General features: G+C 37.8%; 1 protein-coding gene across 1 annotated transcript in view; it reads left to right on the top strand.

Moving 5' to 3' along the window:
* Positions 1-8,923: 8,923 nt before the first annotated feature.
* Positions 8,924-25,452, top strand: part of LOC135218447 (uncharacterized) — a 124,345-nt gene continuing 107,816 nt past the window's right edge. The window contains exon 1 of the mRNA XM_064254762.1: positions 8,924-9,220. Within this exon, the coding sequence (XP_064110832.1) occupies positions 9,209-9,220 (12 nt within the window). The 5' untranslated portion in view covers positions 8,924-9,208. The remainder of the gene's footprint in view (positions 9,221-25,452) is intronic.

Below are 25,452 nucleotides of genomic sequence, written 5' to 3'. Positions count from 1 at the left end.
TCATATATGCTTAACTGAAGGGGAATTTTTTCTCGATAATAGATTTACCTGTACTTGGGCGCGAACGCAGGTACATTATAAATCCAGGAACGTCATGGAAGCTATACCACTCAACCACCGCGAGAGGCTTAAAGGTTATGCCGTCTCTCACACCTCAAATACTTTCTCGCGCTGAGTATTCGTTGGTTTGGAGACAACATCAACCCGCCTCGACTCCGGTAGTTAAGTAGCGCTTTTGACAACACGTAGCATTTACATAAGTCCATATCACATTACCGTGATTCATATACATATATCGAGCTACAATGTCCCTTAATATCTAATTCGCTCTACCTCGGAATTAATATATTTTCATATTTCTTAACTGAAGGGGAATTTTTTTCTCGATAATAGATTACCTGTACTTGGTCGCGAACGCAGGTACATTATAAATCCAGGAACGTCAGTGGAAGCTATACACTCAACCACCGCAGAGGCTTAAAGGTTAATGCCGTCTCTCACCTCAAATACTTTCTCGCACTGAAGTATTCGTTTGGTTTGGAGACAACATCACCCGCCCTCGACTCCGGTAGTTAAGTAGCGCTTTTGACAACACGTAGCATTTACATAAGTCATATCACATTACCGTGATTCATATACATATATCGAGCTACAATGTCCTTTAATATCTAATTCGCTCTACCTCGGAATTATATATTTTCATATATGCTTAACCGAAGGGAATTTTTTTCTCGATAATAGATTTACCTGTACTTGGGCGCGAACGCAGGTACATTATAAATCCAGGAACGTCAGTGGAAGCTATACCACTCAACCACCGCGACAGGCTTAAAGGTTAATGCCGTCTCTCACCTCAAATACTTTCTCGCGCTGAAGTATTCGTTGGTTTGGAGACAACATCAACCCGCCTCGACTCCGGTAGTTAAGTAGCGCTTTTGAGAACACGTAGCATTTACATAAGTCATATCACATTACCGTGATTCATATACATATATCGAGCTACAATGTCCTTTAATATCTAATTCGCTCTACCTCGGAATAAATATATTTTCATATATGCTTAACCGAAGGGAATTTTTTTCTCGATAATAGATTTACCTGTACTTGGGCGCGAACGCAGGTACATTATAAATCCAGGAACGTCAGTGGAAGCTATACCACTCAACCACCGCGAGAGGCTTAAAGGTTAATGCCGTCTCTCACCTCAAATACTTTCTCGCGCTGAAGTATTCGTTGGTTTGGAGACAACATCAACCTGCCTCGACTCCGGTAGTTAAGTAGCGCTTTTGACAACACGTAGCATTTACATAAGTCATATCACATTACCGTGATTCATATACATATATCGAGCTACAATGTCCTTTAATATCTAATTCGCTCTACCTCGGAATTAATATATTTTCATATATGCTTAACTGAAGGGGAATTTTTTTCTCGATAATAGATTTACCTGTACTTGGGCGCGAACGCAGGTACATTATAAATCCAGGAACGTCAGTGGAAGCTATACCACTCAACCACCGCGAGAGGCTTAAAGGTTAATGCCGTCTCTCACCTCAAATACTTTCTCGCGCTGAAGTATTCGTTGGTTTGGAGACAACATCAACCCACCTCGACTCCGGTAGTTAAGTAGCGCTTTTGACAACACGTAGCATTTACATAAGTCATATCACATTACCGTGATTCATATACATATATCGAGCTACAATGTCCTTTAATATCTAATTCGCTCTACCTCGGAATTAATATATTTTCATATATGCTTAACCAAAGGGGAATTATTTTCTCGATAATAGATTTACCTGTACTTGGGCGCGAACGCAGGTACATTATAAATCCAGGAACGTCAGTGGAAGCTATACCACTCAACCACCGTGAGAGGCTTAAAGGTTAATGCTGTCTCTCACCTCAAATACTTTCTCGCGCTGAAGTATTCGTTGGTTTGGAGACAACATCAACCCGCCTCGACTCCGGTAGTTAAGTAGCGCTTTTGACAACACGTAGCATTTACATAAGTCATATTACATTACCGTGATTCATATACATATATCGAGCTACAATGTCCTTTAATATCTAATTCGCTCTACCTCGGAATTAATATATTTTCATATATGCTTAACCGAAGGGGAATTTTTTTCTCGATAATAGATTTACCTGTACTTGGGCGCGAACGCAGGTACTTTCTACCGGAGTCGAGGCGGGTTGATGTTGTCTCCAAACCAACGAATACTTCAGCGTGAGAAAGTATTTGAGGTGAGAGACGGCATTAACCTTTAAGCCTCTCGCGGTGGTTGAGTGGTATAGCTTCCACTGACGTTCCTGGATTTATAATGTACCTGCGTTCTCGCCCAAGTATAGGTAAATCTATTATCGAGAAAAAAATTCCCCTTCGGTTAAGCATATATGAAAATATATTAATTCCGAGGTAGAGCGAATTAGATATTAAAGGACATTATAGCTCGATATATGTATATGAATCACGGTAATGTGATATGACTTATGTAAATGCTACGTGTTGTCAAAAGCGCTACTTAACTACCGGAGTCGAGGCGGGTTGATGTTGTCTCCAAACCAACGAATACTTCAGCGCGAGAAAGTATTTGAGGTGGGAGACGGCATTAACCTTTAAGCCTCTCGCGGTGGTTGAGTGGTATAGCTTCCACTGACGTTCCTGGATTTATAATGTACCTGCGTTCGCGCCCAAGTACAGGTAAATCTATTATCGAGAAAAAATTCCCCTTCGGTTAAGCATATATGAAAATATATTAATTCCGAGGTAGAGCGAATTAGATATTAAAGGACATTGTAGCTCGATATATGTAAATGAATCACGGTAATGTGATATGACTTATGTAAATGCTACGTGTTGTCAAAAGCGCTACTTAACTACCGGAGTCGAGGTGGGTTGATGTTGTCTCCAAACCAACGAATACTTCAGCGCGAGAAAGTATTTGAGGTGAGAGACGGCATTAACCTTTAAGCCTCTCGCGGTGGTTGAGTGGTATAGCTTCCACTGACGTTCCTGGATTTATAATGTACCTGCGTTCGCGCCCAAGTACAGGTAAACTCTATTATCGAGAAAAAATTCCCCTTTGGTTAAGGCATATATGAAAAAATATATTATTCCGAGGTAGAGCGAATTAGATATTAAAGGACATTGTAGCTCGATATATATATATATATATATATATATGTGTGTGTGTGTGTGTGTGTGTGTATGTATGTATGTATACATGGTAAATGTAGAACATTGGCGCTTTAGCCCTGAAATTGAGCAGCTGGAAATAAGGATACCCACGCGCCAAGGATCTTCATATATTAATGTTTTAACTTACATGAAGATCTGAAGTTGCCCTGTCAAAGGTTTATATTGGAACGTCGCACATCCGGCTGTGCCTGCCTATTGCTTAAGGAGAATGGCACCCCTAAAGGGTGTGATTTCACCCCTTTGCAAAGGCCTTGTCATCCTCTGTGAAAATGAGGTATTTTTGTAAATAAAATTTCCCTCTGAAATACACATTTGAAAACGGTGTTTTAGAACCCTGATATTTTTCAGCGGCTTTGAAGACAAAAAACCTACTTCTGCAATTTTTCATAAAATAAAATGTTCACACGCGCTGAATTACTTTTGTACAAAGCTGATTTTGACATTATGCATGTTGAAACATTACTGTGCCGGATGTTTGTTGGTATTAATTTAGTTTTCTCGAGTAACATTATACTTTCATTACGGCTAATATTCTGTGGTGCCTAGAATGATTTCCTTTTCATCCAAGGTGCTGGTGAGCGACGCATTAGATCAAATGTGTTCTAGGCACTTCAGCATTCGCCACAAAGATGGTTCCTGTGGTTTTTATACTCTGACAAATGTTTGTTGTGTAAATGATTATTGAATGCGTCATCAGAAGTGTGAGCAGAAAAATGAGGTGAGGATTGACAGGTAAAATTTCCTTCAACTATTTGCCGCAGAGACTCAGTTCACCATTAGGCTCTAGACACAGAACTCTTTACCAAAAGAACCATACGCCTCAGTGGCGTGGTTGGTATGGTGCTGGGGTCACACCTCGGTGGCGGGTTCGATTCTCGGCCATTCCATTGAGAAGTGAGAGATGTGTATTTCTGGTAATAGAAGTTCACTCTCGACGTGGTTCGGAAGTCACGTAAAGCCGTTGGCCCCGTTGCTGAATAACCACTGGTTCCATGCACGTGCAACGTAAAAACACCATACAAACAAACAAACCAAAAGAATCTCCACCTTTAACCTAAGTCCAGATTAAGCAGGATTCAAAATTCAAAGCCGTTCAGACGTGCCCTGTGCACCCACCCATAAAAACTGTATAAAGACATAACAATCTTGCGTCATGTCCTTAATAATCATGAGCGCAAAGCATCTGCAAATCGTATATAGTCAGTCCCTTTACTGAATCAGTTCAAAGTCTTACATTACTATTTTGAAGACATTTTTTCAAGTCATATACGACTCTCTCTCTCTCTCTTTTTTTTTTTTTTTGTAGGACACTCACATCCACTACGTGTTATAAAAATCATTAATAAATAGAGGAAAATAAAGAAGGCGAGAAAAGCTAATTTCAACATTTTCATTAGATACCCTCAATTGAATATATTCGTAGCTTACTTCTGTTGAATGCTTAGATTTAATTTCGTCAAAAACCCTAATGTTTTGGTAACTGAATTCCTGGAGAAAAATGTCATTTTCACATTTTCGGAACAAAAACTGTTATTACTTATAAAACAGTCAGACACACGCACATTATATATATATATATATATATATATATATATATATATATATATATATATATATATAATATATATATATTATATATATATAAAGGTTTTTTTGCCACGAGAAAAAAATTAAAAAGCGAGATAGCCAAGTACTTTCGGTCCTGTTCGGACCCTTTACTGAGGCAAACTGATTTTACAGAGAACAACATAGTCAAAAGAAGGCTTAATATACAAACTGACACGACAGGATTAGCAATAAGGGCGATTTTCACTCTACAGAAAGGAGGAGCCGCCTGAGGGTAGCCATACCTTGAAGGATACACACAGTAAACAAGTGATTCTTCCAGAAAACAGTACATTTTGAAAAAACACGGGAGCATATACAATTTAATATCATGAATTTTTACACAAATTTTCCCCAAAAATTTATTATTAATGAAAAGACGAAAGAAAATATAAATATATACATATCGAGCAAGAGGTAGAGAGAATATCGAATCAGAGAGAGAGAGAGAGAGAGAGAAATAATAACTATATACATGTGGGACTAATTTATTAGTTGTTCATTTATTTCAAGGTCCTTCATAAACATCTTACAAATATATGGGTCCAAATGGTACATTCCCTGACCAAGATTTAGGTTGTTTTTATTAGTGATTTGTATAATTGCCGATTCCAGTAAATTTCTTGAAACATAATCATTAGATCTAGCAATTACCGAGGTATCACCCCAATTAATACAATGAGATTTTTCACTCAGATGGATAAACAGTGCATTTGAAGTCTGGGCTGTTCTAACTGAATACATATGCTGCATAATACGTACACATAAATTTTTACTTGACTGACCAACGTAAAACGATGGGCAATCCTTACAAGGAATTTTGTAAATGATGTTGTTATTTGTTACGGGACTATTCTTAATTAGCATATCTTTAATGGTATTGTTATAAGAGAACACTACATTAACATTAAACGATTTAAATATTGATTTTATGGTTTCAAATCCACGAAAATAAGATAAGCTAAGTACATTTTCAGGCATTTCCTTTTCATTAATAGCAACACTAAAAAACTTTTTGTGAGCTTTTTGATAACATAAATCAATTAAATGAGGTGGGTAGCAGAGATCGTTTCCTATCTTTTTTATGTATTCTATTTCTTGGTCCAGATATTGTGGACTCGTGATACGCAATACCATTAAAGATATGCTAATTAAGAATAGTCCCGTAACAAATAACAACATCATTTACAAAATTCCTTGTAAGGATTGCCCATCGTTTTACGTTGGTCAGTCAAGTAAAAATTTATGTGTACGTATTATGCAGCATATGTATTCAGTTAGAACAGCCCAGACTTCAAATGCACTGTTTATCCATCTGAGTGAAAAATCTCATTGTATTAATTGGGGTGATACCTCGGTAATTGCTAGATCTAATGATTATGTTTCAAGAAATTTACTGGAATCGGCAATTATACAAATCACTAATAAAAACAACCTAAATCTTGGTCAGGGAATGTACCATTTGGACCCATATATTTGTAAGATGTTTATGAAGGACCTTGAAATAAATGAACAACTAATAAATTAGTCCCACATGTATATAGTTATTATTTCTCTCTCTCTCTCTCTCTCTGATTCGATATTCTCTCTACCTCTTGCTCGATATGTATATATTTATATTTTCTTTCGTCTTTTCATTAATAATAAATTTTTGGGGAAAATTTGTGTAAAAATTCATGATATTAAATTGTATATGCTCCCGTGTTTTTTCAAAATGTACTGTTTTCTGGAAGAATCACTTGTTTACTGCGTGTATCCTTCAAGGTGTGGCTACCCTCAGGCGGCTCCCCCTTTCTGTAGAGTGAAAATCGCCCTTATTGCTAATCTTGTAGTGTCAGTTTGTATATTAAGTCTTCTTTTGACTATGTTGTTCTCTGTAAAATCAGTTTGCCTCAGTAAAAGGTCCGAACAGGACCGAAAGTACTTAGCTATCTCGCTTTTTCATTTTTTCCTTCGTGGCAAAAAACCCTTTATTTATACATAGCATCACGTTTTATATACTTCGTGATCAAGTTATTCATATATATATAATATATAATTATATATATACATATATATTTACCTTTATATATGTATATATGTATGTGTGTGTAAGTATATAAAGAGGTTTCCTTCAACAAATTTATCGGAAGGCCAAATTATTGTTAATATATTATGCCCCCGTGATTTGATAAGTATTCCTCTGTACTTTCAATGAGTGATTTCCTCAGCCGTAGCACTCCAAGGGCAGAGGAGGATATCTGAAATGAAGCACTTAGAGTGGCGTCAGTCAATTGACGTAGGAACATTTTCGGGATGTAAAGAATGTGGTGAAACTAAACTGAATTTTAGGGCCACATTCGGTAAGATTTCATTCAACCTTAAGCCCTCCTGCACCAGCTTTGAATGAGACCAAGTTACAGTGCTGAGGAGTTTAGTAACTTACTTAAAGTCAAGAAACCTTGCATTTTATTCAACAAAAGTGCAGTTAAGAAACAATCAACTGTATTTCCTGCACCAATTCTTTTTGGGTGATGCCACACGGGTTCACAAAGACACATTTAAAGTTTTAATACATATAATTAATATTTAAAGAACAGAACAATTATTCAAATTACGTTAAGAAGCAAGAAAAACTAACACATTACCGCAAAAATTATTAACAAAACGTTACGTTACTTCGATAGAAATAAAACTTAAATGGCAAACAGGATCTCAGAATATCCTAATGAAGAGGTTACTGCAATGGCGACGACGATTCACGAGGTGATGTGGCTGGATCTTACAAGAATATCTTTTACTTGCCCTCGTGGAGTCAGATGCTAGAATCAGAGAGCTTCAAGTTCACCTTTCCACCCTAGAAGAAAACTCGGGAGGAGTATATTGCATAACTCAGTTGTCACATATACAAAATTACAGGGTTACGTAACAAACATAAACTTAAAAACAAACATCAAGTGCTTTAATCGTAACCAAACATACAAAAAAAAAAAAAAAAAAAGGATTTCGTCCAGAAGGCAAGCATAAATTACTGGCATGTGCCCTTACAATAAGAAAATAATATATACATAGTCTCCACAGGAAGAAGTTTGACAATACTGTAATTATACGTCATCTAATTATATAGAGATGGACAAAATATGCAAAAAAAGTGTTTATTACTTTGAATATCAATGTACTAATTTATACCAACTCATTGCTATAGTTAATATAATAAAACTACTTCTGTGGAGCAAAATAATCATATAACGTATTTCCATAGAAACTGGGAAATTTTATTCAAAACAAGTACTCATAAAAAACTAGGAAATTTTATTCAAGGGGAATAAATGGCAATTTTTGACATAGGCTACGTCTTAATTCTAAAAGCAACATATTCTCCAAGAAAATGGGAGGAATGGCTTTATTTTGATCCAAAATGGTGCCGGTTGAAATGCAAAGTTTGTTTTATAAGGCTTTGTTTCGATTGTTGTAAAAGGATCTAAATTTACTCGGTCAAAATGGAATGATTAAGAATAAGAGGGAGAGAGAGCTGGAGGACTGTAACGTAACGAAGGATAAAAATAGTCTGCGGTCTCCCTAATTCATTGCATACTGTCCGAGTAAACGGATCACATTTTTGAAAGCAAATGTCCCTGTGCTGTGGAACAGTAACATCCACAATAGACCCTTGACTTAATAAGTTATGTAGGCCTCATGGCGTCAGCTGCGACTCTTCACAACTTCGTGTTACCTCTCTCGTTATGGACGATAACCACACAACTCCCCATCAAAGACATCGGGTCAAAGCGTACCTACTACCCCTGACACAAGGCAGGGACATAACCACCAAGCCCCCCTGACTACCTGTCCACCTTCCTAATTAGATCAAATCCCGTCCCACCTGCAGAGCGACAGCATATTTTTAAGAATCATAACTATTGCATATTTGTTATCAGTATATTTATATGGTGCACAAATGGGCATAGAAACCCGGTCATTATTCTTGGAAACTAATTTATTCCTTACAAACAAATAAGAATGTCTGAGGTCCAGTTCCAGACGTAGGAAGTTCATGTTGCCATGGCAACGCGGGAAAGCTTGCATTTAAATCGTGAATGGTGGCAGCTGGAGGCCAGTCAGTCTACCAAACGCTGGTTGCGAATGTGAACGCTGGTAGAACTTGCTCCCGAGAGAGAGGTGTTTGCCGGCATTTACACTAAGTTTACACGAACGCAAAACGTACCTTAGGTTGTCCAGCGACTTAATCCTCGATTGTCATGCGGTAAATGTAAGACAAGTGCTCGATACAGAACTATTTACGAACCTTTATTAACTATACTATCTTAATGACTTGATTTTTATTGACCGTTATTGTATTAATAAACTACATCGAGGGAGATATAAGAAGTTTTTGAGGATTTGCATTTGGATACAATGAAAATATCGGTAAGTAATATCATTTTTTACGTTACCTGTTTTATTCTTTCATCTTTACTGAAAACTTATTAGGCACAGCGTGACAGGCCTAGGGTGCGCACACATGTGCATACACAATATATGTATGTATATATATATATATATATATATTATATATAATATATATATATATATATATATATATATATATATGACGTAGTTATAACTACAACACCTGGGATGTGTATAGCAGAGGATCAAAATAAGTCCTTATCTCACGATAGCTGAATATACGTACATACATCCATACGTACATAAATACATGTGTGTGTGTTTGTGTGTATGTATATGTATATATATATATATATATATATATATATATATATATATATATATATATATAACGGGTAAAAATGTTCGGTTACAACAGAATTCCATCAAATAAAAGGAGCCCATAGAAACGCCAAAATATAGAGAGAAAATACTATATTTCAGAGACTTCTTTCTCTCTCCAGGTAGAAGAGAGAGACAGCAGTCTCTGAAATATAGTATTTTCTCTATATATTTTTGGCGTTTTATGGGCTCGCTCCTTTTATTATATATATATATATATATATATATATATATATATATATATATATATATATATATATATATACCCACACAGACACATATGTATATATATATATGTTTATTTATTTATTTATTTATTAATAGATATATAGATAGCTAAATATTAATGAGAATATAGCATCTGTTATTTCCAGTGAATGCTTTTCCAGTTTTCCTTACTTCTTCTTGTCTTTAAGGCTGGAATTTTGAAGGACAAAAAAGAGATCATTTATTTATTCTTTAACTGACAGATGTTTCAACCATTTACTCAAGGCTATCACCAGGGCAATGGCTCTACAAAGAAACTACAGTAGTTATTTAATGGTCAGCGTAGTGTAGCCAAACTGCAAAAACAAAAAAGATGAAGAGCAAAAAGAACTAACTATGAAAACCAAAGAGGAAAAATGATTTCTGCGAGACTCCGTCTCTCAGCCCCTTGTGAATCCTGGAACAGGGAGGAAGATGCTCCTCCGCTGGAGGAGAGAACAAAGTTGGAGGACACCTATAAGTTGAGTAGCATATTAGGTGCCGCAATGTGGTTCTCACCACTGAAGCAATCACCAGATACTGGCAAAGGTTTTTCTTTTTTGGGTTCTCTAATGGCGGAGTTTTGTTAATGTCACAAAATGTCAGTTTATTGCCCAATTGGTGTGATTGATTTAATTTGGCCTCCTTGGAGCCGCCATCATGAGGCCTTCATAGCTTAATCCAAGTCTCATGGATATTGCTGTTCCACAGTACAAGGCAACTATTAAGCTAAGGCAAGCTAAGGCATCCACTTCCTGTCTGTAAGCTCTCCCTCGGTCTACTTTATGGCAGATATTGATGCTTTTTTTCGTGGATTGTTTTTTTTATGTGTGAGGTATTCTTCCATTATCTTCCTTATCATGTCTACTATACTGTTGCATGGGTATCAGATATTTGTCAGCAGCTGTCTTACTCATTCCAGTTCTGCGTGGACAGTTTTCCAGGTACTGTGGTTGAAAAAGGCGCTTTTGACACAGGTACCGACATGAGGGCCTTTGTATAAGTCTGGAAAGTCCCTTGCATTAGTGCAATGACCAGGCCTTGTAGATTTTGCGAAAACAGGTGTCCTGTAATCAGTGATCTGATGATTGCCCTGAATTGTGATTGAAACAGGAGTCAGCATCAGAATAAATAAATGCAGCAAAGAATTTTGTCTTTTCCCGTAAAGCTTCTGCCTTGGTAAACAGAGGAGTGGTACAGAAAATTGGAAAAGTGTTGCCTTCAAATAATAGATACTAAAATTGCATAAGTATTCATTATGAATTGCCTCCAGAAAGACCATGCCCAAGGCCACATACATACAAACAATAAATACATTTTCTATACACACACATTCACACACACACACACACACACACACATATATATATATATATATATATATATATATATATATATATATATATATATATATATATATATTCCTGTAATACATTAGTAAGCAGCAAATCTCATTAATATCAAATGTCCTCAGCCTCGGGTTAACATATTATGCCGAAGGGATATGTCAGGTGGACTCGAACCACGAAATGGTCAGGGGACGACGATTTACTGCCATGAAAACTATGACGTCCATTATTCTTTACTTCTCTTTGTGAAAGAAAACGGATTATCGAATAAAACAATGGAGATTTCTTTAACTTCTCTTGGGAGTGGAAACCATAATAGAAATAACAAGCTTTTACGTTTCACAGGTTGTGGAAGATGAGTCCAAAACACTTTTACAGATTGATTGCTTATGAATGGATGTGTGAAATAAAACTCTTGAAAGAAAGTCTGAAGTGTAATGGAAACAGTTTAGATGTAAACATTTTATTTTATGCGCACGAGAAGCTGATCATCTACAGGATGAGTAGTTCCATTCCGAATCATTAGAGTCCCCTTATCTGCTCTCGAGATATCCTTCCAACAAGCACGACCAACATTTGTACGAGAAAATAATCCATAACAACCTCCTATTTTCGTGGGAGGGGTAGTCCTAGGAAACCTTGACAGTTTCAGGGCATCATCACCTGGCATTACGATACGTCGGGCAGAGTTCGTGGGAGAGGTCTAGCTGCTTTCATTGAAAGTGAAAAACTCGTTTCCTTTTAATCTTACTTCACTCTGTTATTTGAAAAAGTCATTTTCTTCTTCTCCTTCGACGTCCACATTGTTTCTTCTCCTTTATTGGTAAACTTAGAAGTGGCGAAGTTTGTCTTGTTGACAAGCAAATGTAACTTTTCCTCGTCATTCTTAATATTCGTTGATTATGCTCAGGCTGGTTGGGATTCTCCATAGCTGTTTGGGGTGTGTATAGCAGCGGGACTTTGTGTTTGGAATCAAGAAGGAAAAGAACGTCGCAGAAGAAGACAGGACAATGAAGAGGAAGCGGGACCCACTTACTCAGCGCTCTCCGAACGCCTTGTTGTCTACGTACTTTGTCAAATGATGAATGTTTTGTTTCATTAAGAAAATGTGCTGACTTGAGGTCCACTCCACTGCACTACTGTATTATACATAATATTTTCTTATTTTGGAGTTGTAAGCTCTTTGCAGAATTTCCTATATGCTTCATATAAAGAGTTTTATTACGGGAAAGACGCAGAGACCTCTTGAATTCTGTTACTTCTTCTATAATACAAAGGTCTGGCTAAAGGTCCTTATCGGAATACACTTTTTCCTTTTTAAATATATATAATATATATATAAATTATATATAATATTATATATAGATAATATATATATATATATATATATAATATATATATTTTATATATCTATATTATATATATATAGAAAAAAGCGAGTTCTTCATTGTTAAAGGAAGAGACAATAAGGAAGACTTTCGTAAATTTTTTCTCTGAACTATGAAGAAGAAGAAAAAGAGAGAAGCTGCAATAGGGAGAAACGAGTGGGTCCTGGGCTTTGCAAACTGTTCCGGTATGTGAGCTCTCTCCGACTGAGGCGTCGCGTCTTGAGACCCGACAGCCTCTAGGTCCAGGAGGAAAGAGCGAGCCCATTGGCAGTAGAGGCACAACCAGGCTGTCTGCGAAGACGAGCAGGATGGATGGCCTTGTTAGGCAAAGCCCACCTGGGGAGAAAAACGCGAACTCTTAAGTGTAAAAGGGTCTCACTGATTAGTTGTGACGTTGAACTACTGACTGACAGGAGTTGTATTGCATGAAGATTTCTTGAACGGGCCGAGGAATTCAGTGAAACGTTGTAGAGGTGGCCATTAGGCGACCCACCCGAGATAATGAACTTTTTGGGAGAAATCGACCCGGAGATGATGATGCCCTGTTGGTATCGAAGCCTTATTAGAAAGTTCCTCGAGTTTATTCTTGGGTTGACTCGGCGGAGGGGTTACTAGAGAGGGAGGCAGCAGTACCATAGTCATTGTCATCACTGATAAATAGAAAAGTCATGAATAACGTGTCATGTTAACTTCTCTAACTGTACATAGTTGCCACAAATTCCGGTGCGAGTGACACCAATGCAGCAACAGTCTAGCAAATATTAATACTCCATCATTCCTTCGTAAGATGTTCAGTCTGTCATTCTTAGTGTTGAATAAATGAAGAAACAAGTCATCTCTGTGACGCAGGGAAGTCATAGCTCTTGGCTTTGCGGGAATTGCAATAACTGATTCATTTAAGCCGCGTGTGCATTTCGTAAACTGAAGAGTAAAAAGGATTCGTCGTATCTCATTGGATTCGTGACTGAACAGTGAATCTGAAAATGACGTTTGATATGGCTTGGCTTTTGTAAGTTAAAGTTCGTCATAGCTCCTTATCAGATCACGTGACTGATCCAAGCTTTTCAAACCAACCAAATGATTATTCAAAATGAGTCAACCACAGCCGTTTTACTGAAAGCAGCCAAGAAGCCAAATGGCGGGACAACCAGCAGCACTTGTTTCGAAGCAGCTTTTGCCATTTGATGATCATACCAAAGGACTCAAGACCTCATCCAGAGTCAAAAATATTCAACGTTATTGGACAGAGGGTTTTGACAGGATCGTCTATCTCTGTTTCCCTGCCTTTTAAGAATGATGACTGTGCACAGGTTGCAAATATCAACGAGGAACATAGTAAATTGGTCTTTCTGTTCTTAGGCTATGGCTTCCTCGTCATGAATGGTCCACACGAGGAAGAGGATAAAAAAACAGGGTGCAGAGAAGAGCTCTCAAATGCAGATAAAAACAGCGAAGATGCAGCCCCGTCTTCCAGGCATATTCGAAAAGCAAGTCTGGACAACTTTCTTTCTTTCTGCTCGCTGACCTGTACCTACACTCCCCGAGATGCAGGCCAGCTTCAGCAAATAGAAAAAATCTTGGACGCATATTCACAACACACACACACACACCACAACACATAATATAATAGCTATATTTATATATATATTTAATATAGTCTTATATATTATATTTAAAAGATATATATATATATTATATAAGTATGGTTTATTTTACATACATGTGCATATGCACACACGCACACTCACACACATTTTATACACAAAATATAATAATATATATACAATATATATATAATATATATATATATATATATATATATATATATATAATATATATATATATATAGTGTATGGATATATATATATAGTGTATGGATATATCAGATATTGCCATTATAGTTGACAGCAGTCTTAGATTCCTATCATGTTAGAAAATCTGTATGAGAGGAGAGGAGACTGGCGTAAATGGCAGGGGGTCACAAGGAGGTTTAGGAGTCAACAGAGTAAGTGAATCTATCTTATTCCGGATTACTTAGCATAAATACAATATTATGTAACTTCTAGTCTAAAATGCTTTCACATCATTCCCATACACGATTGCTTCTCAAAATATCTGAATTCCTTCCACTACATAAGACAGAGAGAGAGAGAGATAGCTGCTGGATGTTCTTCGTAGAATTCGCTCCTACGTGCTGCTATGCGAGCTTTCATTTCTTAGAAAAAACAGCAGAAAAACTAAGCCGGACTTTTTGTGATGTTTTTTATTGGTCACTCTTTCTCTTTATAACTCGCGAGCATCTCTGTCAATGTCAATTTCCCACCTGTAAAACTCCTCTTGACTTCGCTTTCTGCAAATTCTCTCTCTCTCTCTCTCTCTCTCTCTCTCTCTCTCTCTCTCTCTCTCTCTCTCTCTCTCAAACACACGAAAAACTGTTGTGAAATCTGCCTCAAAAATCACGTGTGCACTCCGTCACTTCTTCGATGCCTGTGACAAAAACAGCAGTGTGCATCTACGAAAAGCTGAGCAAACCTTCATTTGAGCCTCCGTATATATCTGATGCTAAGAAGCAGTTGCTCACTGGACAGGGTTAAACACGAGGAAAACTAAAAATGAGGGAAACCCGAAAAACATTTTGTCTCCGTAAGCGGTTGGTGCACCTCACCTGGTGCACTGTAGGCATTACAGAATGTTGTAGCGTTCTTTTGGTCCTTTGCAGCAACCACTTTTTATTCTTTTACTTTACCTCGGTTCCCACTTCCGTTCTTCCATTTTCCTGTCCAACCACTCTGACTTTTTCACTGCCTTGTATATCGAATGGCCGAAAGTGCCCCGTGGCTGACTTTAATAAAGCTGAATGATCGTCAATAAACATACCAGCCGATGACTTTTCTTTTTTATTCAGAGAAGGACATTACTCTAACAAGAAGCTCTAACCATCGTAGGTGAAACCAGTTGAAGTCCTCGCTGGGAAAATATGAACTGCGAGCGAAAAGGTCGATGCCAGAAAACTAGCTCGTTGGGTCACTGGGTGGTCCGTCCGAAGCCAACAAGGTCTCGGTCTACACTGTTGTCCGAAAGCAACTCGTGTCAATCTAGGAAAATACGAAAATGCTAATAGTTTACCCGATGGGTGGTGAGGCCAACCATTTTTCCAAGGACGAATGATTATACTTTCGTTTAGTTATCAGTATCATTACTTGATGATATTGTTGGTTATCTTGCCGGACAGATGTTTAGTTCTTCGAGTTACTGTATTCAGTTACGCATACAAAGAGCTCACATTTCTGAAGATACTTCACTATATCTCACCAGTTCGACTAACTATTCCTGTATACCACCTCCAACCGATTTGAATAGCGGTCAAGTTTGAGTGGCTTTGTTTAAATTTGGAATGCATGCATTGGCTCAGTGGCAGCAGTGACTGACTGCGTGACGTGTGCAGGTCATGGACTTTCCTCCGCAGACCTTTTTCTGAAAGACGAATATTCGACGGCGAGTGAATCGCCAAATAAAATCATTGACTATGATAAATAATAATCTGAGAATCATGGAAATACCTTCATTAAATATGTTGATGATGAAATTGAATGCATTTAATATGTTTATGACAATTTGAGGTAGAATACTGTAGAACTGATTAGTTAGTTAGCTGAAGTTGCTTCCGTGGGGTTTTGAAGCGTTAAGACGCATTTTTGTCGGAATGCAGCGTCGATGTGCCACAAAAAAGCGCACCAAAAAGTGTTTATGGCATCATACAGGTGAACAGTTTGATGTCGTAAGATTTTTTTTTTTTTTGTCATGGAGCATTTACCCATATAATGTAATCAATACTATCCCTTTTGTAGACAAGTATATCAATTAGAACGGTGCCCTTATCAATTCCAGCCCATCTGAGACTCAGGGGCCCTTCCACTGATTCAGCTAATTGTATTCTCCTCGATTCAGCCGACGAACCCTACTGTTGTTAATTTCTGGAGTTCCTTACAAATTTCTTGCATGCACCCAAAGATTTTAAGTAGAATATTTTAAGATATGGTACTATTTCATTTTTGTTTTATCAGTGTCTAATTAAACTCTATTTTGTCAACTTTTGATTCAAAGAAAATTGTGGAGTTTATTGAAAGAAAAGGTACAAGAAGGTGAGAGCTAAAAGTTTGTGATTACACATCGTAAGCTCCCGGGTCACTTTGACTTCAAGGCAGAATTATCTATATATAATTTTAAGTCACTGCTTCTTGCTCCTGGGCAATTCTTAGGTAGATACCCAAGTGGGAATGGACGTGGCAAATTATTTGAAAAAATGTTATCTTAGCTTTCGAAACACTGAGGTATTTGATACTTTAAATCTAGTGGAAAATATGAGTGGTTTAATCATCTCCACTGATATTTGGTAAATGGACAAATACGTGTCTGGGTAAGAATTGATCCAGTTCGAAGAAGCTAATCGCTTTTTCTTCCTAGGGTTTTTCATACATAATGGCTGCCAGTTTGTATAATCGAAGCGCCTTATCGAGCCAAAGGGAAACCGGAAAGGATTTAAATAAGAATATGATATTGATTTGAAAATATCAGAGACAACAGTATTTCTACGGCACATTCAGTTGCGCTGGATCCCAGGACCGGCACTACGGTCACATAGCAGATTTGACTCAGAATGAGAGACGCTTTCATTTCTAGGCGCAGAGAAGAGACGGAACACCTGTTTTATATCTGCTGGCATCGTTGGAGAGCGCTGCACCTGTTTTCATTCTGACCCCCACCAACTTTCAAGCCCGCGAGTAATATCATAACTGCTGTTTGTGAAGGGCTGTTTGCACCAAAAACCCTTCAATTCGATGTTGTTCAGCCAAGACTGAAACACCCTCATTTTTTCACAACCCTCAAAAATGGGAATGAGAATGAAATTGTTGTTCTTCAGTTCTGTTCAGTGACTTCGCTTCGTGCTGTCCTCATCCCAAAATAATGCTCCTTTCGCCATGATAATGTATCTACCTCATTTTAAGGAACAAATTGGCCCCTGTGTGTATCGATCAACAGATTAATTTGATTCAAGCAAATGCAAAAGCATAATTTTTCGATCCTGATGTGCAGATGCTTGGAATCAAATTCTTCAGTCCCTCTTGAGCTCCTCAGTGGCGTGGTCGGTATGGTGTTGGCGTGCCACCTCGGTGGCCGCGAGTTTGATTCTCGGGGATTCCATTGAGGGGTGAGAGATGTGTATTTCTGGTGATAGAAGTTCACTCTCGACGTGGTTCGGAAGTCACGTAAAGCCGTTGGTCTCGTTGCTGAATAATGACTGGTTCCATGCAACGTAAAAACACCATACAAACAATCTTCAGTCCCTTATTAATCTATACTAATTTGTTTTGTGGCAATCTTATGCTAAGACGTAGATTCTTTATTTCTCTTTTTTTTTAGCCATTAGCTTTGTTCTTGATTAACTTGAACCTGGGGTGGGTGACGTCATTGTACCTCCATAAATTTTTAGGTAATGCCCAAAGAAGTCGCAACTCCTGCCTGTGGGACCTACATGGAAGGAAGTCATGATAAACAAAATAAAATCTGTTTCATCATCATTTATTTAGAGAGAGAGAGAGGCGTGAGTCTAGCCACTGCATCATCAATGTCGGTGTTGTCATCATCAGTGCTGTTCTAGGAACAAAGAGCCCCTGCCACCACAAACCGGCTTAATGTGTAAGGATGAACATTGTAGAGATGAGAGTTAACTGAAGGCTCATATCAATTTCAGTAAAACATGCTCTATGGTCATATACGTTGTATGCAACAGTTTACAGTAAATATCATGGCATATTAATTATTGTGTAAAACTTCTCATGTCTGGCAATTGGACACTGGTCTCTCTCTTTCCGTCACATACTTACACAAACTCACACACCTCCGGAAGCAACTTCTCCCTGACGTGGACCCGAAAAGGGAAGTTGGGGCAGTTGTATATATCATAATCAGTCATGCAGACTTCCTGTCACTTCTTGTGTCGTGAGTTCTCCAAAAGTCTCAAAGCACCATCGTATTCAAGGGAATATTATTTACAGGAACCTGATCGTTACAAACTGGGTTCCATAATTGTTGCTAAAACTGATATTAAGTGAACAGTGGTGTGAAGCATGAAATGTTCCTTGAAATATGCCCACAGCATTGCTGTGTTTTTCACTCTGCCGAGATTTGAAAATCACGTGATTCTCGTACAATATTGCTTAATAATCCAGTGATGTAAACAATGTTTCCTTGTCTCGAGTAACTATGGACAATCTAATGGATAATGAGTAGTTTCTGAGCCTACAAAGGGTTGGTTGGCAGAAAGATGAACCCAATGATGCAGCGCTGGTATTCCTACGACGGTCAATCAGAAGCCTCGTTACGAATGAGCTTAAAAACCGTGCCACTCTCGGGACCTAGCTTAATTAGGAGAATTCTGTGCACTATACTTATTAAGACACGGAGGAGAATAAAATATGGAAGAATGTCCAAAAGTTGGAAGAGGGAAAGAATCAACCCAAGACCGGATATGTCGCAGGTCACTATACCCACAGTTCAGTCAAGATGGGACGAAATATCAGGTCAGGTGACAGTGATCCCCGACCTTTTTCTTTACATTACCCATTGACTGACTTCTTCAAGTGTGGGTTACCCACATCAAAAGTAATTACAGCAGTATAGGCTCTAATGAATCTATGATAAAATGAAAAAATTAAAGTTATTAAAAACCATCATTCTGAAGGCTTGGTGTTCTATATTGGTTTATATTTGTATAGTCTCAGCTTTTCGTGACAGCAATATGTCAGGTGGTATAAGTTAAAAAATGGAATACTTTTTAACTTTTGCAGTTAAATTAGAAATGGTAAAATGATATATATTAAAAAACATCATTCTGAAGGCTTGGTGTTCTATATTGGTTTATATTTGTATAGTCTCAGCTTTTCGTGACAGCAATATGTCAGGTGGTATAGTTAACTGAATACTTTAACTTTGCAGTAAATAGAATGGTAAAAATATATATGACCATCCTCATACTCATACTACTGACATACCTTCAGGATAAAAAAAATCTAACTCACTTGAGTACTCCTATGATAGTCATTTTTATCCCTTATAAAAGTCACTAGTAACTAATAAGGAAAATACTGATAGTAGGAAACGTATACTCCTTTCTGAAAAAGGCTTAAAATTCTACTTACTCTGTAAAATTAAAGCGCTCATTCATATATTAAATTCCATTAGCATTATAAAGAAATTAATAGGAAGGTTGTGACTGCATTTTGACCACTAGGTCCCTTACCCTTGGTCTACGATCACACACAGACACACACACACACACACACTCACACAGTCAGTTGCGCTGCTTTGTTTTGACAAATAAGAGTGAGGAGAAGCCTGCTTGACAACGGTATGTAGTGGTGAGTCCAGTACGTTTTGGCGCCGCCCTTTGGCGATGGACAGTTTCGCGTTCGTTATTTTAGCGATGAACTCTTTTGGCGCCAATTCAGAATAAGAACAAAAAGTCGAAAGTTGATATATTAATCTCTCACTTTGTAATTATTTTCTCACATCAATATATTTGCTTAAATGTTCCATCCACATGCCACGCATCAGATTCACGTATAATATTTACCCAGGTCTTTCCAACAAAAAATAAAAGTTCTCTCATCTCCTTGGCCACTACCGCCAATTAAAAAGTCTTCAGGTTGACCACCGTCGCATAATAAAATTAATCCTGGTCAGGGATTACTAACTCTCTTGAACTGACAGGAGGAGTAGAATATAATTGATTTCGTTACCTTCGTGCAACTTTTTTCATGGCATCAGAAGTTGCTAATGCTGCCAGAGCAGCTTGAGAACTGTTTTCAATTATATTTACGTTTTACACTTGTTTTGATTTGAGCAATTTCCACACTAACCGATGGAAGCACCATGAGAATGTCTGTTCATTTCTTTTTACTATTTCATGGTTTTTTTGTGAATACGATCTTTACAAAGTTTTGACCATCAACTTTCGACTTTTTGTTTTTATTCTGAATTGGTGCCAAAAGAGTTCATAACCAAAATAACGAACGCGAAACTGTCCATCGCCAAGACGGTGGAGCCAAATGATCTGCGCCAAACAGTCCTGTTCCGGTAGTGGTGAATGGAGAGAGAATAGGACATTTGTCAAAATCATTTCCTGAAATTGTACTCTGAGCGTCGAGTGACTTCTCTGTTCCAAGAAACATTCCTTTGCAGGAATTATGAATCATATAGTAGCCTTCCATTACCCACCTGTGGTTCATTATCCATAGGTTGCGAACCACCATGGTTAGAAAAACAATAACCAAAACACTAGGTCTAGTTAAGGTGAGCAGAAGTTGGTTTTCATGGAAGAATACCAAAAGCAGGATTATCAGTTGGAATTGGCACTACATAGGTACTAGTTCCATTGCGTGTACGTATGTTACAGTTTGTATTCATATTGTCAATATCTGAATGCGGTAGGCTTGATTTTTCATTTATGTCTAAATCACGCGCTTCTCCTTTAGGAATACTCCCAATATCAGATGTGATAAAGGCAACAAGAGCACTTTATTTTGAGCCTATGGTTTAAATGGAACGGCAGACTATCCAGTAACCTTGAAGCGAACTCAAGGGAATGTCGTGACATTTGAATCATCATCATAGAACCACAACAGAAAATTTTGCTTTCGGAAAGTCAAGAAGACTATCAGGGGAAAGCAGGAGCAAGAACTAGACCTTGTTGGGCTTCCTAGAAACGGAAGGAAAAGACAGATACTTCAAAGTCAGTAACCTCTGCATGCATAAAGTTATCCAGTCATGAATGGGATATATGTAGTTGCCTACACCAGACCTTCTTGTAACAGACCTATATATACGTAGGGTCTGTTGCATTTCACGAGGGCTGATTTTCTGGCGGACAAGGCTACAACCACCTTTATGTACTGCCAGCTGATACTCTCATCTTAGTGGTAGCACTCAATACTTAAGAATGCTCTTCCTCTATGGCCATTTCGTATATATAAATATATATAGCTATGAGATAAGCATGAGGAAAGATGTCAACACATTTCATGATGTTTTTATTGTACTAATTAGAACTTAAAATGCAAAGGCAAGGCATGGTGATTGCAACTGAACGTTACGACGAAAATCAGGGAGACTTAAAACTGACCAAACCCGTGCGTGGGTCTTCAAAATACAGAGCAAGTCATAATCTCAATAGTCGAGTGAAAAATCATCAAAAATGTTCACTTTTCTCCAGGATGTAACTTACACTCAGGTAACATTTCTCTCAGTGTCATAAAAGATGCCGTCTTTAGCATCGAGCGTCAGAATTACAGGGTCCTTTTAAACAATTTGCAACCCGCACCTGTGATCATGACCGGTTTCCTGTTTTAAAACTAACAAGGAACATTAAAAGTCATCTTTGACATGCTACGGCTTGGGCTCCGTCGAGCTTTTAGTGCTCGTGGTGTGAGCTACCTCTCCTTGCAACTGCTCCACCCACACCGAAGACGTCTTCAAGATTGCAACAGTCTGCCCTGGATCCTACCCTGTAAAGTAATGGTGTTATAGTTGTATAACGGCTGTAACCTGTTTTGGCTCACCGCTTGAGATTCCCCGGAAATTAGTCTTCTCGAAAGTGTTATAACTGGTTACGAGCAATTTCTCAAGAAGAACCTGTTGCTGAAAAGCAAGCCGCCTGTACATCAGCACGGGCTCTTGTTAACTGAACAGCCCGTAACATGATTTGTCTAGATATACAAGACCATCACTGGTCACGACCTCGTTGTGTTAGTACAGAAAATCTCGATCGAAGTTACTGTAAAAACGATTCAAAATTTTGTAAGGTTTGTACCAGATTTAAGTTTTTGTATACATAAAAACATTCTTCTATTCCTGCTGTTGATCAAAGATCCCAGACTCTCCTCGGAAATTCCTTTTTTTCTTTGATGGATGAACAACAAACGACCCCTACTTTGACTGAAGACTGACAGAGTAGCCTAAGTCCCCACGTCCTGCTTCCAGTTTCTTTGTGTGGAACTGAAACTACGAATTTGTGGTACCAACGTAGTACACCAACATAAAGTGGAGCTATTACATAAGATAAAACAAACAGGCAACCGCCGTTTAGTGTTCGTAACGATTGAAGTCTAATGTAAATCTGTTCATTTTTTAAATCTCAAAATGGTCAAGCAAACATTTTTCTTCATATCCTGAGACTGGCGAGGTGTTAGCGTAGTGTGGGTTGGTGTCGGGACTCGGGGTTGCGGATGGCGTTGATGCTACAATGGGATGTTTTGCTTTTGCTCTACAACATCGACATTAATTGCACGATAAATAATGAATCATAATAAATAACTGCCTCCGAACACGCAGCTAATAATACTATCTCTCTTATTACACACACTCAAACACGCGCCGAAATGGAGATGAATGGTGGAATTTTCATTTTTAAATATGTTCAGCTAATTCATTGTGTGCATGCATATATTTGTGAATATTCATATATTATTTTGAATTGGTTCTGTGCCATTTGTAATATATATAACTTTCACCTTTTATAACAATTTAATTTCCGAAGTAACAGTGGGTTATTTGTTTTTTTTTATTTCCGAATACAATTTTGTTGAAATTCCAGATATCTTTAGCTATATGGAAATAATCTCATCTCAGTGACTCTCTAAGGAATTACTTTACAAAAAAAATGACTAGAAATTCAAGACAGTTAATGTCAGTTGATGTCTGCATCACGAAAGAATCTGCAGATTAGAAATATATCTAGTGAAAATTATTGAAATCCTGACGCCACAAGCAAGCAGTCACTGGCACCAACTGGGGTAACGTTAAGCAAAGGGTCTTCAGAGACCGGAGACTGTGGAAGGCCTCAGTACGAAAGGCTGTGGACACAATAAGCTGGAGATGTACTGCGATGGCGCCTTCGAGCGTTGCTGCTAATGGTAAACTTCTAAATCTCGCATGAAATGTCTTCATTTGCCGTATGCCAGCACTGAATGATAGGTTTTATCTTTTCTTTTTTTTCGCCAAATAAACCAAAACACTTGCGTACATCTCTAGAGATCTTTTCAACCATTAAGAAAGTTCAAAAGAAACTGTAGAAAAGCCCTCAGAATGGCTTATTAAAAACTGAAAAAAAAACTTTTAGTGGCAATGTTAGCTATTCAGTGAGGTATCACTTCACGCATTATTATCTGAATAAAATAGTTTATACATTTCTAGGTGACTGAAATGCACGGTCATTTACAGTCGTTATCAAGTGTTCTTGGGTGATCCGAGTCATTCAGCCAAGGTCTCTTGATTTCAGTCTGGTAAATGAATAAAGTAGCGATATATATCTTATGAGGATAATATCGTCAGAGGTCCTAGAAAGATGTATTAATATACTACTAGATGGATTCCCCCTGGTGAAGCTTCTGTGTAGAATTCAATCACATTACCAATGACCTCTTACACTGGATTCCGTTAAAAATTTTGTCATTGTAATATTCATGAAGGGTTTCGTGAATATAGCAATGAGCACCATCACACCACAGACAGGCTGACGGACAAACAGGACACAATAAGAGTATTGAAATAAAAATTCATACCTTTTCAGAATATCATCCCAGACTTTTCTCGTCTGTTGCACCACAGTTCATCTGCCTATCGATAGTAATCGGGGACTCGGCAAGAGTGACCTGGGTTGACCTTGCGAAGTCAACGTAACGACTTTTCTTCTTCTTCTTCTTCTTCTTCTTCTTCTTCTCTGTGTGATTTAGGGTTGTGAGTAGGGAATGGTTGTCGTGATTGGGTCTCGTTCATCATCTTTGACGATTTATCTCTGGCAAGATGACAGGCCCACGCAGCTATTATTAGGATTGCACCGCGCGCAATAAATCTCTTGCCTTTTTTTTTTTAGGCTAAGAGAATGATAAAAAAGGAAAGAAAGTTGGAGGAACGAAAGAAGAAAGGAAAGCTAGAGAAGGGGAACCAGGAAAGGAAGTTGGAGGAACTGAGAGCGATGGAAAGAAAAGTGTAGGAAGAAGAAAAGGACAAAAGCAGCAGGCAACAGCTGAGGCGACAAGCGGAGGTGGGGAAGGAGAGACGTCGGTAGAACGAAATAAGAAAGTTGCAAGAACATAAGTGGGAGAGGAAGACGAAGGAAAGTAATAAAGATAGGCGATCAAAATGAAGAAAGAAAATTGGATTCAAGAAAGAATGCGGGAAAGTCGGATGAAGGAAAGCTAATAACGAAAGAAACAGGAAGAGGAAGGGAAGTCTGGAGTCATTCTATGCGTTTGTCGGAAAGACACGAGGCAGACTACACACCAGACACGTACACACACACACACACACACAACACACACACATATATATATATAAATATATATATATATATATATATATATATATATATATATATATATATATATGTATGTGTGTGTGTGTATGTATATATATATATATAATATATATATATATATATATATATATATATTTGTGTGTGTGTGTATGTATATATATATAATATATATATATATATATATATACTATATATATATATATATATATATATATATATATATATATATATCCCGCGGTATAGATCCTGACCAGTATATATCGACTATTTCGAAGCCATTGTTTACGCGGAATCTTATAAATACATCATCCTGTTCCATTTCCCGGTGCATTTCCAATGACAAGCTTCTAATAAATAGTTCGTAGCGGCATTAATGTTGTGTGTTAAACGCTAGGAAGGAAATGTTTGGAACTTGTCATTAGAAATTCACCGGGAAATGGAGCAGGATGTATTTATAAGATTCCGTGTTGGATACGACGCCGGCTGTTCGATAGATACAACACAAATATAGCG

The sequence above is a fragment of the Macrobrachium nipponense genome, chromosome 9 (genome assembly GCF_015104395.2).
Source record: "Macrobrachium nipponense isolate FS-2020 chromosome 9, ASM1510439v2, whole genome shotgun sequence".
NCBI classification, from domain to species: Eukaryota; Metazoa; Arthropoda; class Malacostraca; order Decapoda; family Palaemonidae; genus Macrobrachium; species Macrobrachium nipponense.
Note: the sequence above shows the minus strand (reverse complement) of the source record. Positions and strands in the feature narration are given on the sequence as shown.